The 21,888-nt window shown below is 46.2% G+C and overlaps 1 protein-coding gene across 1 annotated transcript; it reads right to left on the reverse strand.

The window, feature by feature from the left end:
- Window positions 1–674: 674 nt before the first annotated feature.
- Window positions 675–19,998, reverse strand: hecw2a (HECT, C2 and WW domain containing E3 ubiquitin protein ligase 2a). The gene is made up of 29 exons (XM_062533622.1): window positions 19,168–19,998; window positions 16,840–16,947; window positions 16,334–16,428; window positions 16,083–16,143; window positions 15,774–15,943; window positions 15,292–15,533; window positions 15,022–15,122; window positions 14,163–14,902; window positions 13,501–13,849; window positions 12,968–13,069; window positions 12,243–12,393; window positions 11,742–11,839; window positions 11,101–11,216; window positions 10,554–10,739; window positions 9,712–9,846; window positions 8,982–9,081; window positions 8,749–8,845; window positions 8,505–8,588; window positions 8,112–8,200; window positions 7,798–7,918; window positions 6,594–6,707; window positions 6,212–6,364; window positions 5,757–5,855; window positions 4,927–5,056; window positions 4,237–4,383; window positions 3,974–4,088; window positions 3,682–3,767; window positions 3,227–3,339; window positions 675–2,853 (listed from the first exon to the last, which is right to left on the reverse strand). The coding sequence occupies exons 1-29, from the start codon at window positions 19,517–19,519 to the stop codon at window positions 2,742–2,744; spliced, it is 4,566 nt and encodes a 1,521-aa protein (XP_062389606.1). The 5' UTR covers window positions 19,520–19,998; the 3' UTR covers window positions 675–2,741.
- Window positions 19,999–21,888: the final 1,890 nt, after the last annotated feature.

Here is a 21,888-nt window from a genome sequence, read left to right on the forward strand (position 1 = left end):
CAGTTTCGATTAAAAGTAGCCATTCATCCTCGCCCTGAGCATTTGTAGCCAAAGTGCAGCACGCCCTCTAGGTGCAACTGTATCCCAATGACCAAATAAAAGACCTGTACAGTCTTCGGCTTGACAGACCATCAAATCGCAGTTAAAAGCTACAGAGCACAGATATCACACATCAAGGGCATATTCCCGTCATTATTGTCTAATTGATATTAAACCAACGGGCCAACGGCATTTGGTTACCCAACGTTTTAGTGAACCTTGCATAGGTGGCCTACTTCTTTTCATATGTTGTGTTTGGGCCTAGATTTGAGAGCCTTATTTTAACATGGTGGACAATATTCAACTTCAAGATAGAGGCTTGAATTCAGTTATTTTCACTGATGCCATATTCTTACTGTAAGATATTTTTCTGAAATTTGGGACTAATACTAGCATCATCCTTACAGTCCCATCCTGGCGGAAAGGAAGATGTGTCGTAAAATTCTAGATTGGAAAACCATAGATGTTATTTGAAAATGTGTTTTCATTGGCTTATGGAGCAGTGCAATTAAACATTCACAACAGAGTAAGTTATAATCATGTCCAATTATTACAAGAAAAGAGAGAGGATGGGTGACCTTTTGACTCATGAGAGTGTTAAAAAGAGGTGAAAAATGAACCCAGACAGACAAACAACAACAGACTCTTTGCCCCAAAAAGTTTGCTACATTCAGTGCAAAATATAATTTCGACACACGACAGGACAGACATATGTATCATACAACTATATACAGATATGGACACACATGGAAAATACAGAAAGTCTCTCACATTCTCCCTTGCTTTTCAAGTGCTTGCCCTAACACGCTTTCGAGATGAGCCATGACCTGTGACCTGTGAACTCCAACCTACACAAATCAACCAGTAGATGGGGGAAAAAAAGAAGAAAACCATGTGGACACGTGAAAGTGAAACTGACACATTTTCATCCCCATTACATCCACCCTTACAGCGAAATCCTCATGCAAAAAGCTAATCTGGTCTGGTGTTGTGGCACTATTCCAGCATGCAATATCAAGCTATAACACGACACCATCTAAGGGTCAAACTTGGCACAGAGTTACTATGCGGACCCTGCATGCAGTATTATTGAGCCAGGTTTGGATATACAGAGAAGTGGGGCTTTTTTCCTCTTTTTCTTTACTTTGTTACAGATTTGATCTGTATGCAAGAAAATTTCAGATCTAGCTGAATTTGTTATTGTAGTCAAACTTAGTTGTTAGTGTCTCTTATGAATATGTGATATTGAATGTGTGTGTGTGTGTGTGTGTGTGTGTGTGTGTGTGTGTGTGTGTGTGTGTGTGTGTGTGTGTGTGTTTGTGAGTGTAAAAGAGATAGAGTATGTGTGTGAGTGTTGAGCAGTGTGACATACAAACAAACAGTAACAAACTGTTGCACCTAAATGGACTCAGTTATACTGGAGAGCTGCTTTGACACTATATTTTTCTTAACTAGGGCCACAACTACTGGGGTGACAAACCAAACACAATACAACCAAGTGCATGTAGGCCTGCATGCCGTGAATGTGCCCGAGCCCACAGAATTACAGGGAGAGGATCATGCAACATCGATGCACTCTTGCACTCGGTCATTCCATTACTACAGTAGATATGCAGTGGGAATGGCACGTCATATGCACCGACTGCTCACTAACATGCTTCACCGCACCTGCACCAGAGGCCAATGTGACTGAGGAGTCTATGTCTGACTTTCACGGGGGCGGCTGGTTTATTGCTCCTCAGTCCATGCCATTGAATGTTTCATAGCTTCCTGCATTGTGGTTACGGCAGGCTAATCTCTTGGGGCCCACCAGTGCTGCTGACTGAGTCACATGGTCATTATCCTCAATAGGTGGGCATACAACAGCTATTTATTGTGGTAGGTTTTCATCTTATTCCCACAGTAGTAGATTCAAAGACAGCTTTATAAGTTTGCCTGTTCACATTTAGATATGAACTGGAGTGTGAAATACTATCTCTTAAGCCAGTTAAAACTGTTATCCATTACAGATGCATCCCTCTCTGTTTTCCTTTTCTGAAAATCCCCCTTGTTCTTTCTAATGAATCACATGATGCTGTATGATAGCTCTCTTCTTAGTACAATTCCCACTCTTGTCCTGTCTCCGTCGAATTATTGGTCTCAAGTGTTTAAAATTGAGCCTATTCCAAACAACCAAAATTTCCACAACAACCTTCATACTACAATTAAGCATTAGAAGTTCATACATTAATCATGTTTTCTACATTCTTGTAAAGATTGCTTGTGTAAGTGTGCAATGTGTGTGTGTGCAAGTGTGTGTGTGTGTGTGTGTGTGTGTGTGTGTGTGTGTGTATGTATGGGTGTGCATGTGTGTATGCGTGCATGTGTGTGTGTGTGTGTGTGTGTGTGTGTGTGTGTGTGTGTGTGTGTGCATCAAGCATAAATTTGCTACACAATAAAGAGTCCGGATGTGACATTAGTGAAGTCCACAGATGAGATCATTCCAGTGTGTGGTGTTTTTTTTTTCAGGGCATGAATCTGATAAAGAGAGAGAGTTTTTTCCTTTTGCAACAGTGAAGTAACCAAGGCCATAGGCTGAAGGCAGGGAGAAGACTAGGGCACTAGGGGTAAAGATAAGAGCCGGGGGCTTGGAGGTATCGCGTAGTGACTCAAGAAGAGTGGAGAAAAAAGCTTGTAGCGGAGGGAGGCGATGGGTTGTGGTGTTACTCCAGGCCAAAGGTGCTGGTCTCCTCCACGGCTGTGAGCATCTTCTCATAAAGCATGGAGAAGCAGGGGTATGGTGGGAGATCCAGGCGGTTGAAGCAGGTGTGAGCCCTAGTTCGAACACACACAAATATGCAATATAGAAAACAATCACACACATGCGCACACACAAACAAACAAACAAACACATCTGAGTATATCTGAGGAGTGTAATTGCATGTAGTTTCACCAGATATTTAAAAGTAGACATAATCAACAGCATAGTAGAGCACAGTCATAGGGCTCTTCATTTACATGTACATGGTGACAAAGTGCAGAATGTTCCCAGTCATCACAAAATAGCTTTAGTTCATGCATGAGACACTTTGCACATTGAGTGACTTCACACTCTGCCTGCCATTTAAATCAGGGCCCAGAGAGTAGCATCCAGGGTGGCAGAAGATTAAACAACACTGATGAGGAGTGTCAACAAGAGGGAGAGTACCTCGGGAGGGAAGTGACCTTGCCCCACTTCTCTACACAGAAACGGCGAGGACCGTTACTCCCCCTCAGAGAGGCGAAGCCTTCGTAGGGAATACTCGATGTGCCTGTAACAAACTACACACACAGAAAACTTGTCATGTAAGCTTGTGCTGTAAAAGAGTCTGTTACTATACACATACTTATGAAGCTAGTTCAGTAGCTATGCCATCCATTACAACAGACACCTCAAGCTATTATGATTTGTTACATAGTAACAGTTGGTGCACAGTTGGCTTATTCCAATGTTACATTGGAATGGCAAAACAAGTAAAACCCAGATATCACTCATGCATTCAAGAAAAAATGCATGTCTGTGTGTGTGTGTGTGTGTGTGTGTGTGTGTGTGTGTATTTGTGTGTTTTCTGTATGTATGTGTATGCATTTGTAAATTTGTATGTGTGTGTATGTGTGCAATACCTGCAGCAGTCGCAGTCTCTGCTCATTATTGAACCTCTCCACTGCAGCCCAGAACCAGCGGATCACAATGTGGTTGTCATGGTAACCTGAAGGAAGAAAGAGCGAGAAGAGACAGAAGGATTGGCCAAGCGAGCGAGAAAGCATGACAGAGAAAGAGAGATGCTTCAGCACGGCTAAATGATGTAAGACTTTCTCAGAATAACACTTCTCTTTTCTCTCCCCTGCATCAGCTGTTCTCAGCGTCTGCAATCCTGACAAGCATTAAACCAGGCACTGCCTCCTCCTTCAGTACCTCCTCTGTACTCAGTGTTGCTCCTCCAGTCTGCAAGGTCGATCTCTGCAGTACCAGCTATAACCAGTTCCAGCTCCCGAGCATCAAACACAGACACCAGTCGCACGTCCACTACCTGGTACACAGAAATGATTAGCCCTTGGTTAAGCGCCTCTCATTTCCTCCGTACCTCAACAGTCCAATTACGTCTCTATTTGATCAATGATTATAATTTCCAACACAAAGATATTGGTGCTTCTGATACACCTGTTGTTTCACGGTACCTCGTAAAAGCCTCGCACCAGGCTCTCGGTCTGCTGAGCCACGCCTCTCTCGATGCGCCATTTCACCATGCGCTCAATGTACTCCTTCTTGTTCTTCTCAGACACAGTGATGCTGGACCCGCCAGGCTTCAGCTCACGCTCCGTGATCTATAGTGGGACACAAAACGCCGAGTTGGTGCACAGATGGAATATAACACGTACCATGAACAAAAGCCAAACATGGAGTTTTTGAATGTATATATTTGCCAAGGCATTGTGCCTGCCTGATATGTAGTATCTTATGGTGAAAGTCACAGGAACAAAGTAACACATTGCACACCAAAAAGCTTGACACAGCAAAAGAACAATCAAAACACCAAAGTTTTAATAGCATACAAAAAGTGCAAACATTTCAGTCTGTGATCGTCCTCCACTGCACTGTTCAAGGTCACAGATCAGAACGTTTTAGTCCAGGGTGCAATAGGTAGCCTAAGCCTACTGATAAAAACTGTTCATCTTGCTTATCTAGAGATTGAGATTTGAGAGGTATGCATGGCATCCTCACTGATGCTGTTACTTCCTTGATGTTTTGTGGTCATTAACGGATCTCAAGGACATAGTGAATTACTTGAATTACTTTGGTTAATGAAGTCCATTGGGTAAACATACTGTGTACACACGTGTTATAGTATGTCATGTCGCTCATCTGACCTGTCCAAATACTTCCTCGTTGACTGTAAAGGTGAGGTCCAGTGTGTCCTCAATGTCGTTGTCCTTCATCCACTGCAGGCTCTGGTGGAACTCCTCGTCTAGGAATTCCAGATCACTGAGATCACAGGGGCTAAACAGAGGTCAGATTTGAAATGATTACCTCTTGTTTGCTGATTGGATGCACAATGCGTCAACAGGAAAACACCACTGTGTTTCGTGTCACTAGTGATCTGGTCCTTCTTCATGTTTTCTACTATTTCTGAAACCTGATATGGATATTCATCCATAATTTTCTTTTCACACCCTAACCTAATACATTAGTTTTCAAATGGTAGGGTTTAGCTTTTATTTATAGCTTGTTGATCATAAAAAGTCATCACAGAACATTCAGAAGGAAATCAAGAAGTTGGAATTTAATTAGCAAAGGGAAACTCCACAAACAGATCACACAGATACAAAAGTAAAAATGAAAACAAAGGGGAGGGGAAGGGGGGGGGTCCTCTGTCTCATCTCAAAACATTACTAGCAAAGTGGGGGGTCTAACTATTTGGGAGGTTCTCCCTCAGAAGATTAAAGTTATCTATGTCTTCCACTCTATATAGTTGCCATACACACTCCATGTCCATGATTGAAATTGACTTCCGCCAACTGACAGTGATTTCTTTAGTGGTTGCTACCAGAAGGATTTGCAGAAAGCACAAATCATCTCTGTGCTCAAAACCAACATTGTTTTTTCTGTAAGTCATCTATTCAATTTGAAAAATACAACAAGCCCTTATACAGTGTATCTAATAACAACCAACGTTTAGTGAGTGTATGTGTATGCTCACATGCGCAGCAGCCCCTTGTAGAAAGGTCGGGTGAAGAAAGCGTCCAAAAGGTACTGATGGATGAGAGCCAAGCCCAGGATACGACCACTAAAGCGGAACCTGTATGTTAATAGACAAGTGTATCAGTCTGAGTTATCCTTTCCAGTATTCATTCATGCATTCATCAAGTCATCAAACAAAACATCTATCTACCTATCCATCTTTCCATTCATCCATCTATCCATCCATTCTTCCATCTATCCATCCATTCTTCTATCTATCCATCCATTCTTCCATCTATCCATCTATTTTTTCATTTATCCATCCATCCATCCATCAATCTATCTGCTGTCATCAATCTATCCGTACAGCTGCCAGCTCAACAATTCATCCATCACACTGTCCATTCGTCCACCCTCTCTCCTGTAATCAATTTCTTCCCATGGCGTCTGTCTCACCTCACCCCCCTGACTTACCAGTCATGGTGGTTGTCCACAAAGGCAGACATCGGGCTGATTTGCACAGTGTAAGTGTCATTAGCTGAGTACTCAAAGAGCCCATAGTAAGGGTTGAAGAGCTCTCGAGAGACCAAAAAGAAGAACTCCCTCGATGGGCCACTGTAGTCCAATCTATAATATAAAGACTCAGACTCACACCACTGATGACAAAAAAAATGACTATATCGCTATGGAGGCTACAAACAAATGCAAATGGCAGAGGACATCTGAAGATTGTAAAACATTCTTCATGCAACTACCTGCAAGTGATATATTGTGTGGTGATGGTTGTTCACATTACGTTGTACACATCACATCACGCTTACTGGAGAGCTAATTCAAATAAACCGAGAACACTCACCCTTCTTCCCCTACGAAGCTGACATATAATTTGCTCCTCTGCAGGTCTTTGCGGGAGTAACACATAATCTGGTTGAAGGCGTCCTCCAGAAGGTGATCTCTACGAATGATGAGTCTGGAAACAACAGACTCAATTACAGATAGCTGTTTCAGAAATGTCACACACTGGGCATGCACTTGCAGCATATGGACATATAATGGAAATACACATACATCTTTTATTGATAAAACTGTTGGCATATACAAGAGCTTACCTAACCTTCAAGTAAGAAACTTACTTTCTAATTTGCAATTACATTCATTAGTTGCTAGAAGGGACTATGCTGATGCCAGGTCACACATTTCCCCCCTGGACATTTTTTTTCCTCTGGTGCTTAAAGTGCTTAAAAGGCACATCCAGCAAATCCCAAACTGCAAATGGCTGTCACTTGGCACCAGAAATAAAATGGATTTGTTCTGAAGTCTTCGTTTGAAGAGGTGCCGAGTCATACGACTAAATGGGGAAGATTAGGAGGATCTTCGAGAGTCTAGCGCTTCTCAGAAGGAAGAGCATCAAGATGTGACTATCGTCAACATTTCTTGGCTTCACTTTTTGAACCACATAGGCCTAATTACTTCACTTCAGACATTAGTGTGTACACCATCACGTCTAACACACTGTACTTTTGTGTAGCAAACAAAACAGGACTTCAACTGCCAGTTATTTAAAGATACCACAGTTGCAAAGTCAATGTAGATAGATGATAGAATTTCTTATTTATAGTTACTGGAACATTCCATTGTTCTATTGTACTTGAGCAAAATACAGTTGAAAGCCTTAATCTGATTACTAAATGTGTTGCTGGATGGCGATAGGTAACTGAAGCCCTGGGGGGAGCTTCAAGGCCGTGGGCAGGGTAGGGACAGAGGACAAAAGGCCCCTGGAGGAACGCTAAAGGTATGTTGTGGATGATTTAGAAGAGGAGGGCTCATTGAAATTAAAGGAGGGTATCATTTGAAGGAGAAGTATACTGTTCTCACTCCTCTTTTGGGAAACCTGATACTGAAACTTGGTAGGCTGTTGCTGACCGTTGCAACACAACTCTTGCATGCTACGGCATACAGTGTTGGGCTTCGACTGTTCTGAGAGCACAATTACTGAGAACAATGTGCATTGTGGTGCCCTTGTTTTTCTTATGACATCATTCAGTAGCAGTCAGACTCACTTCACTTTCCCAGGGCCTTGGCCGTAGCCTTTCGTTTCCAGCTTGCGGTAGAAGTTTCTCAGCTTGGCTTCAAAGTCACGTTTGTAGGGAGCAGGAGCCCGTGCATTCGCTCGTGGCGTACCTGAGAGAGAGAGAGAGAGAGAGAGAGAGAGAGAGAGAGAGAGAGAAAGAGAGAGAGAGAGAGATTATAACACACAATACACAACCCATCAGAATGATTCACTTTAGTTTTGAAAATATGTTGTTGACAGAATATTGGAGATGTGGTTACAAATCCACGTGTAAGACTTGGGTCATGAGTCATTTTCTCTCACCAGGAGAACTTTGGGGAGAGGCATGACAGTAGCCTGCCTGCAATAAGGCATGTGGTGGCACATACGACATCACTTCCTCTTCAAACAGACTGCAGGCAGAGAGATCACAATGACTGTGGGGCCATCATCAACACACATTGACTTACATAAACATAAATCAGACTATGAGATAGAATTACAGAAAGAGAACTATATGATGCGTAACCACTCATACTGTATGTGGTTTGTAAATTTACATTCAGATGTGTTGACATGCAAGAACTTCAACAAACACTTACAAGCTTTCAATCATGGTTCCTCTTTTATGTATCTTCCTTACCAAACACTCAAGCACAACTGACAAAAAGAAGCTTACCTCACACATAATATAGGGACCACTGTTTGCAAGCTCACCTCAATAGCATAACCAGGTCAGCATCACTGGATAGGCGAGCTAACCCGGAGGAACCCTCACTGCGAATAAACTGCACCTTCTCTCTACATAGGAGAGTATCAGTCATAACATCAGGGACCAGACCTTTACAAATGTGTTATTAGGGTTTGTGCAATTGTGGCAGCACATATTTATGAATTGCTTTGCAATTTTTAGTGTGGGTATATATGGCATCATTCAAAGGCTGAAAAGAGAGGCCCCTACTTGAGAGAGTGATTTCGCACAAGCTCCGGCTGTCTCTCCTGCAAGATCTCCAAGATGTTGGGTTGCCGAAGAAAAGCAACAATCTTCTCATTGTAAGCTGAAAAAAAGCATACCATGTTATATTTAATATTTCATTGCATCTCACAAACACAATACTCCCCATGACAGGCCAAATGGGGGGGGGGGGGGGGGGGGCCATTATAGAGTCGTCATCACACAGGGAGTGCACTCACCCACGGGGACGAGGTCGTGATACTGGCTGCGACTGGATCCACTGAAGGTGCTGGAGGGCCTGGGCATGGGGGGGCTCGGGGATCGAGAGTCGTCAGCCACCTGTGACTCAACACAGCTCTAGATGTCAGCTCCTAGATGTGTCCATAAACTCACTTAAAGGTAGTGCAGCTTCAGAGGGTTTTTTTTTTTGTTGTTACTGGCCTCTCCCAACAGTTGTAGAGTATTTGAACTTTACACAACTGTCATACCTGGACACAGTGCTTGTGGATTTGTTTATAAACTGACAAAGATATTACATGATTTCATACAAATAGTAGGCTATTGTAATTGCCATAAAGCAATTTAAGATTATCCAGGTCATAGAAGAGCAAGTTGCAAGGCTGGCTCTCCGTAGACGGAACGATAGGGCTGTGGAAAGCATGCAATTCTCCCTATTACAAGTTAATTTACCCTACAAATGACTTAAAAGCTGTTATATTTATGTAAAAAAACGTGCATAGGATACCTTTAATATTGATATACTCATTGGTAGAGGATAGCAAGGAGAAAAGGCAGTAGTAGTAGTAGAAAAAAGTATAGGCCTACTCCAATATATGAGTTTGGTGCAAGCAACCCCAAAATGTGGAATGCACTCCTAAAAGCAATCTTTGTTGTATTGTGGCACTAAGCCTGTAGTTGACATTAACTTTAGCGAGCTAACACAGATGCTAGCTGATGCGCCTGCCTCACCTCCCCAGCGCTGTGGCTGCGCTGGCGGCTCAGGTGCTGCCGGTGGGCCAGGAGGCCGCTGGAGCGGGAGCTCTGCAGGGGCAGCCGCGGGTCGATGAAGGTGGTGGTGCGACAGTTATGATCCACAAAGAAGGGCTGTAAAGAGCAGGCAGGCGTTAAGACGCTAGCAGGAGATCATATGTGCAACTAATTAAATGCTAGTGCTAACTAAAGATTTTTAGGGAGACATCAAATGATCGTTGTAATGGTATACAGTATGATACAGTGTGATACGGTAATGTTATGTCCATGAAAGCTGTGTCTGTGCTCCTCACAGCTGCAATCTCAGACATAGTAGTTGACTACTCTGCCAAAAATGCTGAGAGCTACAGCTGCAAGCTGCATCACTAAGCTAGTACGCCTCTGGAGAGCTTTATGAAGTGAGGCCTATGCCAGGGGTTGTCTAACTAGCTTGACTCTATTCCATGAACATGTTTCACTAAAGAACTGTTTAGCATTTTCTCAAGGAGTCTGTGTCATATACACAGTCATATACTGTAAGCTCTAAATATAGTTTAAAGTGTATGCCAATGGTGACAAAAAAATCAGGTGTCAGTATAAAACTAAAAAGAAGCAGGATATTTCAAAGAGAGAAAACACAAGTATTAGTCTTCCAAAATGAAAAGGCCCAATAAGGTGGTTGAAAGACATAATGGGGATAATGGATGGATACTCTCACAAGCAATAAAGAGAGAGATAGAGAGAGAGAGAGAGAGAGAGAGAGAGAGAGAGAGAGAGAGAGAGAGAGAGAGAGAGAGAGAGAGGGAGAGAGAGAAAGAGAGAGACAATTGAAGACTCAGGACCTTGCCGGTGTGGTCGTGTTTCATCTCCCAGCCCCGGGGCAGCTCCAGCTGCTTGTTGGCGAACAGGTTGAGGAAGGTGACCAGGTCGCGGTTGTGCTGGTAGCGCTCAAAGTGGTGTGCGTCTCGCCGCACCTTGCTGATCATGTGCTTCAGGCAGGTGTTGCTCGTAAACATGCGGTAGGCACTCTGACGGAGGAGCACAACAGCGACGGACAATCAATGAACCAACACCTGCTCATTCACTACTGTACAGAGCACACTTACTATAGTAAATAACCACTAAATGTGCACTATGCAGTGAGAGAATCAGTGTATGTTCCAAATGCAGAGTATCCTTAAGAAGCGAACATCAGACACAAGTGGCCCTGTGGCTAGACTGGGGAAAACAATCTCATCAACAGAACCCTTCTCACGTAGCCACCAGAGACGAGCTACTGTAAACACACGCCATGAATCACATGCACGAGCAGGATTCGAGCCTGATAAAAGTCGTCAGGCAGCTAACTGATCTTGCCCTGCGATGTGGCCTGCATGGCCTGCCACTCACAGGGTTGGAATGCAGCACAGTGAAGAAGTCGGGACTGGAGAGGAACTTGGCACCGGGGGACTGGAGCAACAGAGCCAGGCGCGAGCGGGAGCTGGAGTGACTGTCCCTCCGGTACTCTGAAGCCACAAACACAAACAGTGGAAAAATAAGCAGAAAATAAGCAATCAAAAGGAAAATCAACAAATACATACATTATTATTTGTAATATAATACAATGCAATACAATACAATACAATACAATACAATACAATACAATACAATACAATACAATATACTATACTATACTATACTATACTACTTTATAACATATACTACATCAACAGGATCGGATATAGAGTTCAGTGCACTGCAATACAAACACACCATAGAGCAATGCAAATGCCCTACGGTGCGCTTGTATAGTAGCCTAAAATAGCACATTGATATTGACTGTAATTAGAGATGGATGGAGTTACAACACAGAAGTTGAGCATACTAAGTTCACCTTCTAGATAAGCTGATTGGCACGTTTTTAATAAGGTGGCAAAGCTAATGGGTGCAGATGGCTCAGTGCAGGGGCGGGCAAGTGACACACATGCATTGCAAACATGGACACTGAAGAACCCCATATTTAGAACTTAGAACTGTACAACACAGCATACCAGATATGTTGTGGGGTATCAGGTCTGCATCCTCAGGAGGTTCCACAGGCTGCTCCTCTGACCTCTCACTGGTCATAGTCCTGCGGATACTCTGGTACCTGATCTCCCGTGTGAGTCACAGAGAGAGAGAGGGGGGGGGGGGGGGGGTGAGAATAACATAACAGTACATTACAAATAGCTTACTGTGTGTATTGCTTCGGTTTGTGCTAGCCTCTACAACATATGCTGACATAGAGCTGTGAGTCTTTATGGCTGTATGTACTGTAGTATTACCAACATTTTAAATATTGTTCACTGTTAAGTTGTTAAATTCTATTGTTTTTATTTGCATGTCACTTTGGACAAAAGCATAAAATCCCAGTTGCCAAAGTTGCCAAATCCCATAACCATAGTAATGTGAGTGTGTAGCATGCAGCATGTAGCCATCCTGTAACTCCCCCCACTCCTGCCCCTGCCCCTGCGCCTGCGCCTGTGACGGGTGGGTGAGCGTGGGAGTCTGACCTGCGGTTGAGCTGCTCCATCTGCTGGATGGAACTGGAGCGGGTCAGGCCCTGTGGGGCCGGCGGGCCGGTGGGCCGCTGCCAGGTGGTGGTGCGGTTCACATGGTCCACAAAGAAAATGCGGCCATGACTGTCAATCCGAGCCTCCCAGTCTGAGATGCAAACACAAGCTTTCTATTAGTGAGCGTACTTCACAGTAGTCGCTTTCATGTCAATCACAGACATATGTATATCTTATACTTACTGACCAACTAATTATAATTCTTGCACAATAAATATTAAATTATTTAAGCATAAGAGGTAAGTCTACACATGCTTGTTTGCACCACATAGAAATGCATGACCTATTGTGATACATACCATAGATCACATTTTCATGTGCCACAAATAAACATTAAAGGTAGAGTCTGCCATTCTAGTGCTAATATCAGAGGTTAACAGCAACCAAATTACACCAAACCTTTTCAAGATTCTGAAGCAACATATTGATTGGACGGAATTGTTTGTGGCCCAGTTGGTCACAGCCTTCTATGTTTGTTTCCCATGTTCACAGCCTGGACTCTGTATGGAGACTGACATTTTCAGCACACACTGAACAGATGATGACGCTGATGACCATATTTGCTAATTTGACCAAAAGAAACTGGACTACAATCGCAAACTCTACCTTTTAACACAGACCCAGACCCACCAAAACACACAAACACGATTAACACACACACTCACTAGGTGGCAGAGGCTCATCCACCCTCTGGTAGCGATGGATGTCCTGTCTGACCGAGGGGAGGGAACCAACATGCTGGTGGCCATTCACCTGCGCTCTGGGAGCTGTGGATCACGGGAAGATCACCATTCAGTCTGATTAGATATCCAAGAAAGGTTCACACAATACATTTTCTAGTCATTTTTTAGCCGTTAAAATTTTTTTTGAGCCTATTTAAATACCGTAATTTCCCGACTATGAGCTGCAGCTTATACATTGATTATGCAAAATTTTTTCAGATATGAGGTTAATACAGGGGGGCAGTTAATATGGTGTTAATATGGTTTTGTTTCTTTTAACTTGCATAAAACACTGTCCTGCGGCTTATACACAATGCGGCTTATAGGCAGGAAATTACTGTAAAAGACCAGCTAGTTTTTTTTCTCTTCGAAAAGTATGGAATGTGTCAAATGTCAAAATGACAGTATGGATGATGAGGTTCTCATTAGCGAGCCACAGCCTTCCTCACTCATCTCCATGATGGACGCTCACTTACATCCTTCCGTTTCTGTGTCGGTGACAAACGTCTCCGAGTCCACGGAGCCGCCCTCGGCTGAGGGCATGAGGTCCTCCTCTTCCTCCTCTCCCTGCGACACGCCCGCCGTGGCCTCTAGGCTCCACCTCCTCGACATGGTGTCCGGCTCCTCTTCCTCCTCCTCCTCCGCCTCGTTGGCTGGAGGCTCCACCGTCGGTGGTGGCGGCGGTGGTGGCGACCTCGCGATCTCCGTGGGTGGAGGCTCTTCTGCTGGATCGCTGGTGTTGTCCGATGTCGGTGGGGCCTGTTCCGACTCCCCTCCCCCAGGGTCGATTGCTGTCTCTGCTCCCTCCTCACTCTCTTGCATATCCTGCGGCCAGAACCAATGATCGTGATAAAGAATAATATTTTAATTTTAAGTGTATCAGAAGTTCGAAGCACGTATTACCAGAATTACAAAAAGAACTTGCAAGTATTTAAAACACATAATCCTGCTCTTGAGGCTCTGTTGCTCTACATATCTCCTATCTAACCCTTTCCAAAGCAATCAGGGTAATTATGATGCACTTGATTAGTTCAATCAGGCATATTCAGCTAATGAAGTGAGCTGATGGAGCATGTGGAGTAGTGGGTTACCCAGGAGCAGGATTTCTCTGCTGACGTGACGATTCATGAAGACCCACCTCGTTCCCAGATGCGCCGGCGGGACAGCTGTCTGTGGCCATGGACGACACGTCCACCTCGGTGCTCTGGTCCTCGCTGGGCGCCTGTCCGTCCTCCTCCGGCTCCTCCTGTCTGGCCGTGCCCACCTCGGGGGCCAGGGAGCTGGGTCCCTCGTCTCCCAGTGCAGGGGGCCCCCCTCTCAGCGGCGGCATCACCACCCCCACCATCTCGTCCGCCTCCCTGCAGGAGTCCACCTCCTCCTCCTCCTCCTCTTCCTCGGTCTCGTCCGGGGGCGCCGAGGGCACGGGCGGCAGCAGCCTGGGGCCGCCGTGGTGGACGGTGGGCGGCGTGGTGTCGTTGGCCGTGGAACGCTCCTCGTCTTCGTCCGAGTCGATGTGCAGCATGGCGCTGAGGCGCGTGTGTGTGGGGAAGCTGGAGCAGAGCCGGGGCGAGGAGGCGGCCCCCAGGGGCCTCTCGCCGGGGCCCTTGGGCGCCTCGATGGCGTCCAGCTGCTCGCTGAAGGAGCCCTGGAGCAGGTCGGGCGACGAGGGCGAGTCGTCCTCCAGGTGGGCGACGCTGGGAAGGTAGTCCCGCTCGGGAGGCGTGATGAGGCCCCCGTCGCTGGTCCGCGGCGAGCCCAGGGAGCCGGTGGGCGAGTGCATCCCCAAGGTCAGGGGGAGGTGGTGCGGGAGGTCCTCATCGTCCGAGGGAGTGCCGGGGGCTCCATTCATGGCCGAAGCCACGAGGAGGGACTCTGCAACTGGGATAAGGAGAGGGTAATAACTCTGGTTATTAAGCAGGCGTGCCTCCGGTGCACGTCCACCAATGGGATGATACTCTGGGACCCTCCAGAGACCCCTGCGTGCCCCTCAGACTCACCCTCGTGCCCGGCGGACGTCACCTCCACTCTGAGCTGCATCTGGCCGCTCACGTGATCCGTGGGCAAGCGACGGCACAGAGAGAAACTCAGGGGCTGCGAGCTGTGGACGGGGACACAAGCACAACCAAGCGCGCGCGCATACAAACACAGACAAACATCCAAACACACACAAACACACACACACATTGACACACACATAGACACGCAGACACACACACACACATACACACACACACACACACACACACACACAGACACAGATCACAGACTTTCTACATGGGTCTTTGTGGAGCTTGAGCTCGAGAGCCTCAGCATGATGACACTCTGTGTAAGCAGGACAGAGGGAGACGAGGCGTTGCCATGGCACCCACCCAGACTGTCTCTCCAGCAGGATCTGCACGGGGATGTGCAGCTGACCCAGGAAGCGCTTGATGATCGGCCGGCTCTTCGCAAACTTGTCCTTGACTTCGATCACCAGGACGTCTGTCATCAGCGCTACGAAAGTGTGTTTCTGCGGAGGAGCGACAAACAGACTGTGTGAGTGCATGACTGTAAAGGACAAAATGAAATGTCACTAAGATGAATATGTCTGTCTGTCTGTCTGTCTGTCTGTCTGTCTGTCTGTCTGTCTGTCTGTCTGTCTGTCTGTCTGTCTGTCTGTGTCTGGGAGGGGGGGCATACATATGCAGCATGCAAGTGTGTGTGTGTGTGTGTGTGTGTGTGTGTGTGTGTGTATCTGTGTCCATATTACCTCTCCCCGCCACACAGGGTTGGTGGTGTTGGAGATGATGGAGCTCCGTCTCTCCTGGCCGTGGTGGGAGAGGCTGGGGAAGCAGCTCCTCTTGCCTGGCTGGATGGACATCTTCAGGTACGGGTCAGGGTTAAAGAACATGCCCTTCTTAAGACCCACCGCACAAATGTCTACAGGGGCACCAGTCAGTAAGACACATCAAATGTTATCACCAAAAACTCACAAACATAACTCTTCCCCCATCCCCCCCCTACACAAGAACACACATACAAGATAGCACACAAATACGATGACACATCAGAGTCTCACCTGACAGAGTGAAGCTGACCAGTCTCCGAGTAGTTTCTTGCCCCTCACCTTGAGTTTCAGCCTAAGACAAACAGACACTTCTCAATAACTGTTACACTCTATCTCACACTCACACTCACACTCACACTCACACTCACACTCACACTCACACTCACACTCGCTCATTCACACACACACACACACACACACACACACACACACACACACACACACACACACACACACACACAAACAAAGACGTGCCCACCGACCTGTACTCCAGGGTTTTTGACTGTGATGCAGGGCGTGGTGGCTCTCAGCGCTCCACTGACTCCATGGTAGTACTTGAAGCATATCCTGGTCTCCGCTGGAGATAATAATAACAAAGAAAAAACAACATGGACCCACTTTACACACACAATCATCAGCACACCGGCAGCATGACTCAACACACAGGCACCATGACCTACATCACGATTAGCCTGGAGCCACTCTGACCTGGTGTCTTGTGACCATACCTCAGGGCATAAAGACACGGGGCACAGGCGAGAAACACTGCGTGTGACCACTGTAGCAGAAGTCCATTACAGTGGCGCTGAGTGCAGGTTTCTCGCACCGCTCGTGTGATATAATACTCCATTAGTTCTGTGGCCCACAAGCGAGTGATATATGCCTTATCTTCCCCCAGACTCCCTACTCCTTCATTTACCCCACCACCCCCATCCCATCCCATCCCTCCTCCTCTCCCACTCCCCTCTTTCCCTCTGTCATCACTCACGCTCCATGAAGTAGGGTCCTGCCTCCAGTTTCCACACAATTTGTCCTTGCTGTGTCCCGTTCACACCACGGTTCTTGCAGTCCCACACGTTTGATGGACAAGTTTCATCTAAGGACAGGACACAGACATAGGATTAGACCTAAGGAGAAGTATAATGCAAAATATAAACATCAGTATATGTGTGTGTGTGTGTGTGTGTGTGTGTGTGTGTGTGTGTGTGTGTGTGTGTGTGTGTGTGTGTGTGTGTGATTGTGTGTGTGTGGCCATAAGTTATGATTCAAGGGAGACTGGACATCCAAGGACATTATTACCTTATTTGAGTTACACCAAACGACTGCATATTTTAAGAGCAAGCTAATGCTGAAGCAGCAGCCATGCTCAAGAAGCTGTCACCATGCCCGGCAGCAGTTGCCCTCGACATCTAATGTGTTCTGACACAGGCTAATAAAGAATTAACGCAGGTCTCTTTAGGAACTCCAGAAAAACCACCAAATCCCCAACTTTATTATTTTTTTTATTCCCCCACAGACTAAGACCCTGCATGTTGTCTTTTCTCTGCCCATGGCATGGGTAACCCTCACGGCTGAGCCCCATCATTAAATATCTGCTTACTGGCTGAAACCGAGGGGCCCTGGGGGAAGAGACCCCATTGCAGGTAATGAAGTAGGCGATAGAACCTCTTGATCGATTTGGCATGGCCTGGTGCCCAGATTGATTGCTTCCCCTTGTCTCAAATTTTTGCATGACAGAGAAGTTGGGACCAGCGGTCTTTAAGGAGGTGGACCGGAGGTCATGGAAGGTTATGGAAGGTCACGCGGCTCCTCTGATAAAGATGAGGTAACACGTTAGCTGTGGCATTGTATGGCATGCAAATTGGCTGGACACACACGCACACTCCTCCTATATCTTACACTATTTTCATGAAGGGTCATTTAGGATTGAGAAGTGGGACACCGGACAGCAGGAGCCTGCCGATGATTACGAGCAGGCAGTAGTAGTCCTGTCGACTCAGACATCTAGGCTTCCCTTGAGTCAGGCATGCAGGCTTATGTTTCTGCATTGATTCCAGACTCTCTACAACCAGAAAGCTTTCCTATTCCATGACAGGAAATAGAAAAGGTCAGCATGCACTCTCTAGCAGAGTTTGCATAAATCAAAACCAAAGTAAGAAAGTGCCACAAACTCCTCTCTCCCTCGTTTTTAGTAGTAGTACTTGTGCATATTGAGATAAATAAAAAGAAAGTTGAACAACTGTGAAAAACCTAAAACCAGCCTAAAACCTAAAACAGTAAGTATTCTGGCATCTGAATGGTTCTGGACCGAAAGGCTAATGAGAGCGCTACTGCTGTAATCACAGGAGACTTCTCTGAGAAGGGCATGACTTATCGACACCACTCAAAAGAAGCAAGACAACAGGCTAAGTTCTTGTACCTTACGGCCTTTGCTGGGAAAAGGGAGCCGTTTATCATTCAGAGGTGCAATGTATCACTGGCTCCAAACAAACTTCCATGACTAAATTTACAACCTTCATCTATTAATCCTTGGTTTGGCTGCTTGACTACTTCTTGGCTGCTATACTATACAGTATCTCTGAATGATTTTTTTGTCGTCTTAAAGTCTTCTAAACTTCTCAAAAAAGGAGAACTTGTTTTAATGTTGCCAATCAGTAGGCTCTCCCAGGGGAGTGGTTCTGGTTAAGGCCATGAGAAAGCACTTTCATCAAAACATATGGCTCCATTTGGATCCATTCCGGGAGAACGCTGTCCAATAAAGTTATTGGACTCTAAACCTTTTTTTTTTTGCCTGCAGCTTTTGTCAAGCGAAAGGATGGCTCATATCTTATTGGGCATAGTTTGCAATTCCAACTGTCTCTGCTTGGTGTGCTGCATCACAGTGCTGAGAGATCCTTGTTTGTGATCTGTGTGAGCTATGAACTGATCTGGTCACCTATACAGTGAATGTAGCCCCAGGACAATTCATCACAGATGAGGAGGAGGGGAAAGAACTGGCAAATAAATAGAAATGCTGGGAAATGACAGGAGATTCTGTGGACACTTGAAGAGAGTTACAGTAACAGAGAAATGACATCACCTTCGATACAAGGATATATGGCTGACGTTTGGAGATGTGCCATTTAGCTCTCTGAGACTGATTTAGATTCTCATTCTATGCTGATGAATCCTGAAACCAGCGATAGCTGCACAATTTAACATTAATTCTTTGATTTCAAAGACTGAAATAAAATATCTGCCTGAGAGTTGCATTAGGAAAGTGCACGTGTAATAATCATTGTATATGTGTAGCATAATAAGTGAATCGACTCCTCACCTATTTGGTAGAGACCGATCCAGTCAGTGGCGTCCACCTCTTCTTTGATGTCCCAGGAGATGACCAGGTTCTGTCCCCGGCCCATGGTGAAGTCCACCGTGCTGGCGGTGAGCGAGGAGCGGCCCTGCGAGCTCACCAGGTCTGTGTCGCTGTTGGCGCGCGGCAGCCCCACCAGGCCGGCGACGCTGGATCCCGGCGGCCCCGCGTCGCTGCTGCTGCGCTCCGACAGGCTGCGCAGGTTCTCTGGGCTGAGCGTGTGGCGCAGGTGGGGGCTGCGCCGGCGCTGGCCCGTGGTCGGGTGGTCCCGGGCCGGGGGCGCCAGGTGCTCGCGCTCACGCCCCTGAGGAGCCATGGTGGTGCTCCTGCTGCCGCCACTGTCGCCGCCGCTGGGCTGCGCCCCATGGGAGCGGCGCTGCGACGGGAGGACGGCTGTGGCTAGAGAGGGCCGAATGGTGGCTGGTGGTTGTGGGGGCCAAGCTTAAAGACTGGGAGGGTGATTGGCTGCAGTGTGAACGCACAGAAAGAGTGAGCTCACGACAGGCCCAACCCTTAAAGCTGGGCTCTGGCCCAAACCAAAAGAGGCTCGGCAACAAACCCAAAGAGGCTCAGGCTGAATGAGGAGGCCTTCGCCAGCTCTTTCTGCCCGCTAAGTAATTTGGACTTGTCAGATTTTCTGATCCCGTCTTGGTGGATGGGCCCTTTGTGTCTCTTTCCACAAGAGCGCCGAGTGAAATACCTTTCTGTCAGAAGCTGAGCGGCTCTGCTCACGGTTAAGCCTGCCCTTTAAACAGGGTAGCGCATGGAAGACAGCTCATGAATTCAATGAGAATATTGAATATCAGAGTTTCCAACCACCAGATTAACCAAGGACCTGAGAAAGGGAGACAGAGGGAGAGATAGAAATGGGTGGGGGGTAGAGGAGGGTACAGGAAATGAGCACGTCAGTGCATTTCTTTTCCCCCGAAGCATGTACTGCAAGGGTAGAGCACAGATTAAGCCAAAAAAGGAACCAAGAAATCCCTGAACCAGCACTCATCACTGGACCTTTGCACCGTCCCCCAAAAACAGCAGGTTACAAACACACACAGAAGCATACAAAACCACAGAGGACCTCCACAGCCTCCCAAAAACAGCATAGTACAAACACAGACAGAAGAACACACAACCACAGAGAATCTCCACAGCCTCGTTTCCAGATACAGTGCCGTGTTTGAGAGCAAATTGCAGCAGCATCAGTCTCCTTGATGCAGAAATGTATGCAAACACAAGCCATTTTAATATCTAGCATGGGCAAGGCACGAATATGACAGGCATCCATTGTACGCTGCTATATCCACATCCACATATAGCCAATACTATAAGGCCTCAGCTCAGACAAATTTTACAAATCAAACATATTTGTGACCTTTCGAATATTATGTGAGCGGTCAGAAATACTCTCTGCCACCCCCCTTCTCTCTCTCTCTCTCGTTCTCTCTCTCCAACCTCTCAGTATGGTCTCTATCAGTCAGTGTCCAGGGGGACTTAATCACATGTGCTGCATGTGGTCGGGTGGTAGGGGGGCAGTCAGTGTGTGTGTGTTTGTGTCTGTGTGTGTGTGTGTTGGGGGGGTAGAGGGTGGGCGAGCCCCCTTAAATCAGCACTGTCAGTCGGCTCCGTCAGAACAGCGTCTCACTGGGCCTGTCTTAACCACCTCCGCTCAGCACATGGACGAGACAGAATGATGCATGTCGCCTCGCCGTTCCCTCTCCAGCTCATCTCTCTCACGGGCATCTGCGGCAGCACCCTCAGGGTGGGTTGGTGTGCGTCTTAGCGCCTCTGTCTCAACACATTCTGTATTTTTCTCTTCAAACCAGCTCTCTGAGTCATGCTCATCTGCATTACCACAGATTCACTATTTTATAGGGCTACATTACAATTTCCATATGGTTATTTAGGGAATTCAATAAATAAGTTAAAAAAAAAAAGGAAATTAAACTTTGTAAGTGTACTTCGATATTGTACTGGTTCTATCATCATTTTAATCATTTCCTTGCCAAACTAATCTGAGGATATTCTTAGAGGTAAACAGACTGCCAAAGACAACTAAGTGACTGCAAATGCTGACTGAAAAGTATTCCGATTTTCTTCTCACATAATTGGCACAGGAAGTGAGGGTGTAGCTGACCCTAACAGTTTAGGTTATCCTACTGGATATTTGGGATGGATTGTTTCCACCACCCACATTACGCATTGTGCGTAAGGCAGCGAGCTGATGGTGCTGATGATGCGTCTGCTGCTACTGCTTTAGTTATACATTGGCCTGTGTATTAAACCAAAATAAACGGCACAATTTCCATTAAACTTGGCGACGAAGCATAGGCCAAGCATAGGAGGCCCGCGATCTCCCACTGTCAGAATTAATGAGGAATTTGTGCTTTAAGTCTGTCACTAATTTCTTTCATATTTCCTTACAGCATTGAACCTTGCATTCATCATAACCTATTGATGTCAAATTATCCTGTCTAGGCTACTCAGAGAAATTGTAGGCTGCATATGAGAACACTTGCATTGCATGCGCATTCAATGGAGGCGAAATGTACAATGGCATTTTAACAAATGTGAGTCTACACTACAGCTTTTATAAACCACACATTTTGCAAGCACTTGGTGTGATTGCTTACGATTAATGTGGAACGGGTTATAAGCAATGATAGCCTAATTAAATGATCTGCACTTGCG

The sequence above is a fragment of the Sardina pilchardus genome, chromosome 4 (genome assembly GCF_963854185.1).
Source record: "Sardina pilchardus chromosome 4, fSarPil1.1, whole genome shotgun sequence".
NCBI lineage: Eukaryota > Metazoa > Chordata > Actinopteri > Clupeiformes > Clupeidae > Sardina > Sardina pilchardus.

Coding starts and splice junctions, on each gene's coding strand:
- hecw2a (XM_062533622.1), bottom strand. CDS start 19,519: ATGGCTCCTCAGGGGCGTGAGCGCGAGCACCTGGCGCCCCCGGCCCGG. Junction 11,840..12,242: donor ATGGAGCAGCTCAACCGCAG/GTCAGACTCCCA, acceptor ACGGGAGATCAG/GTACCAGAGTATCCGCAGGA. Junction 8,589..8,748: donor GTGCGAAATCACTCTCTCAA/GTAGGGGCCTCT, acceptor TCTCCTATGTAG/AGAGAAGGTGCAGTTTATTC.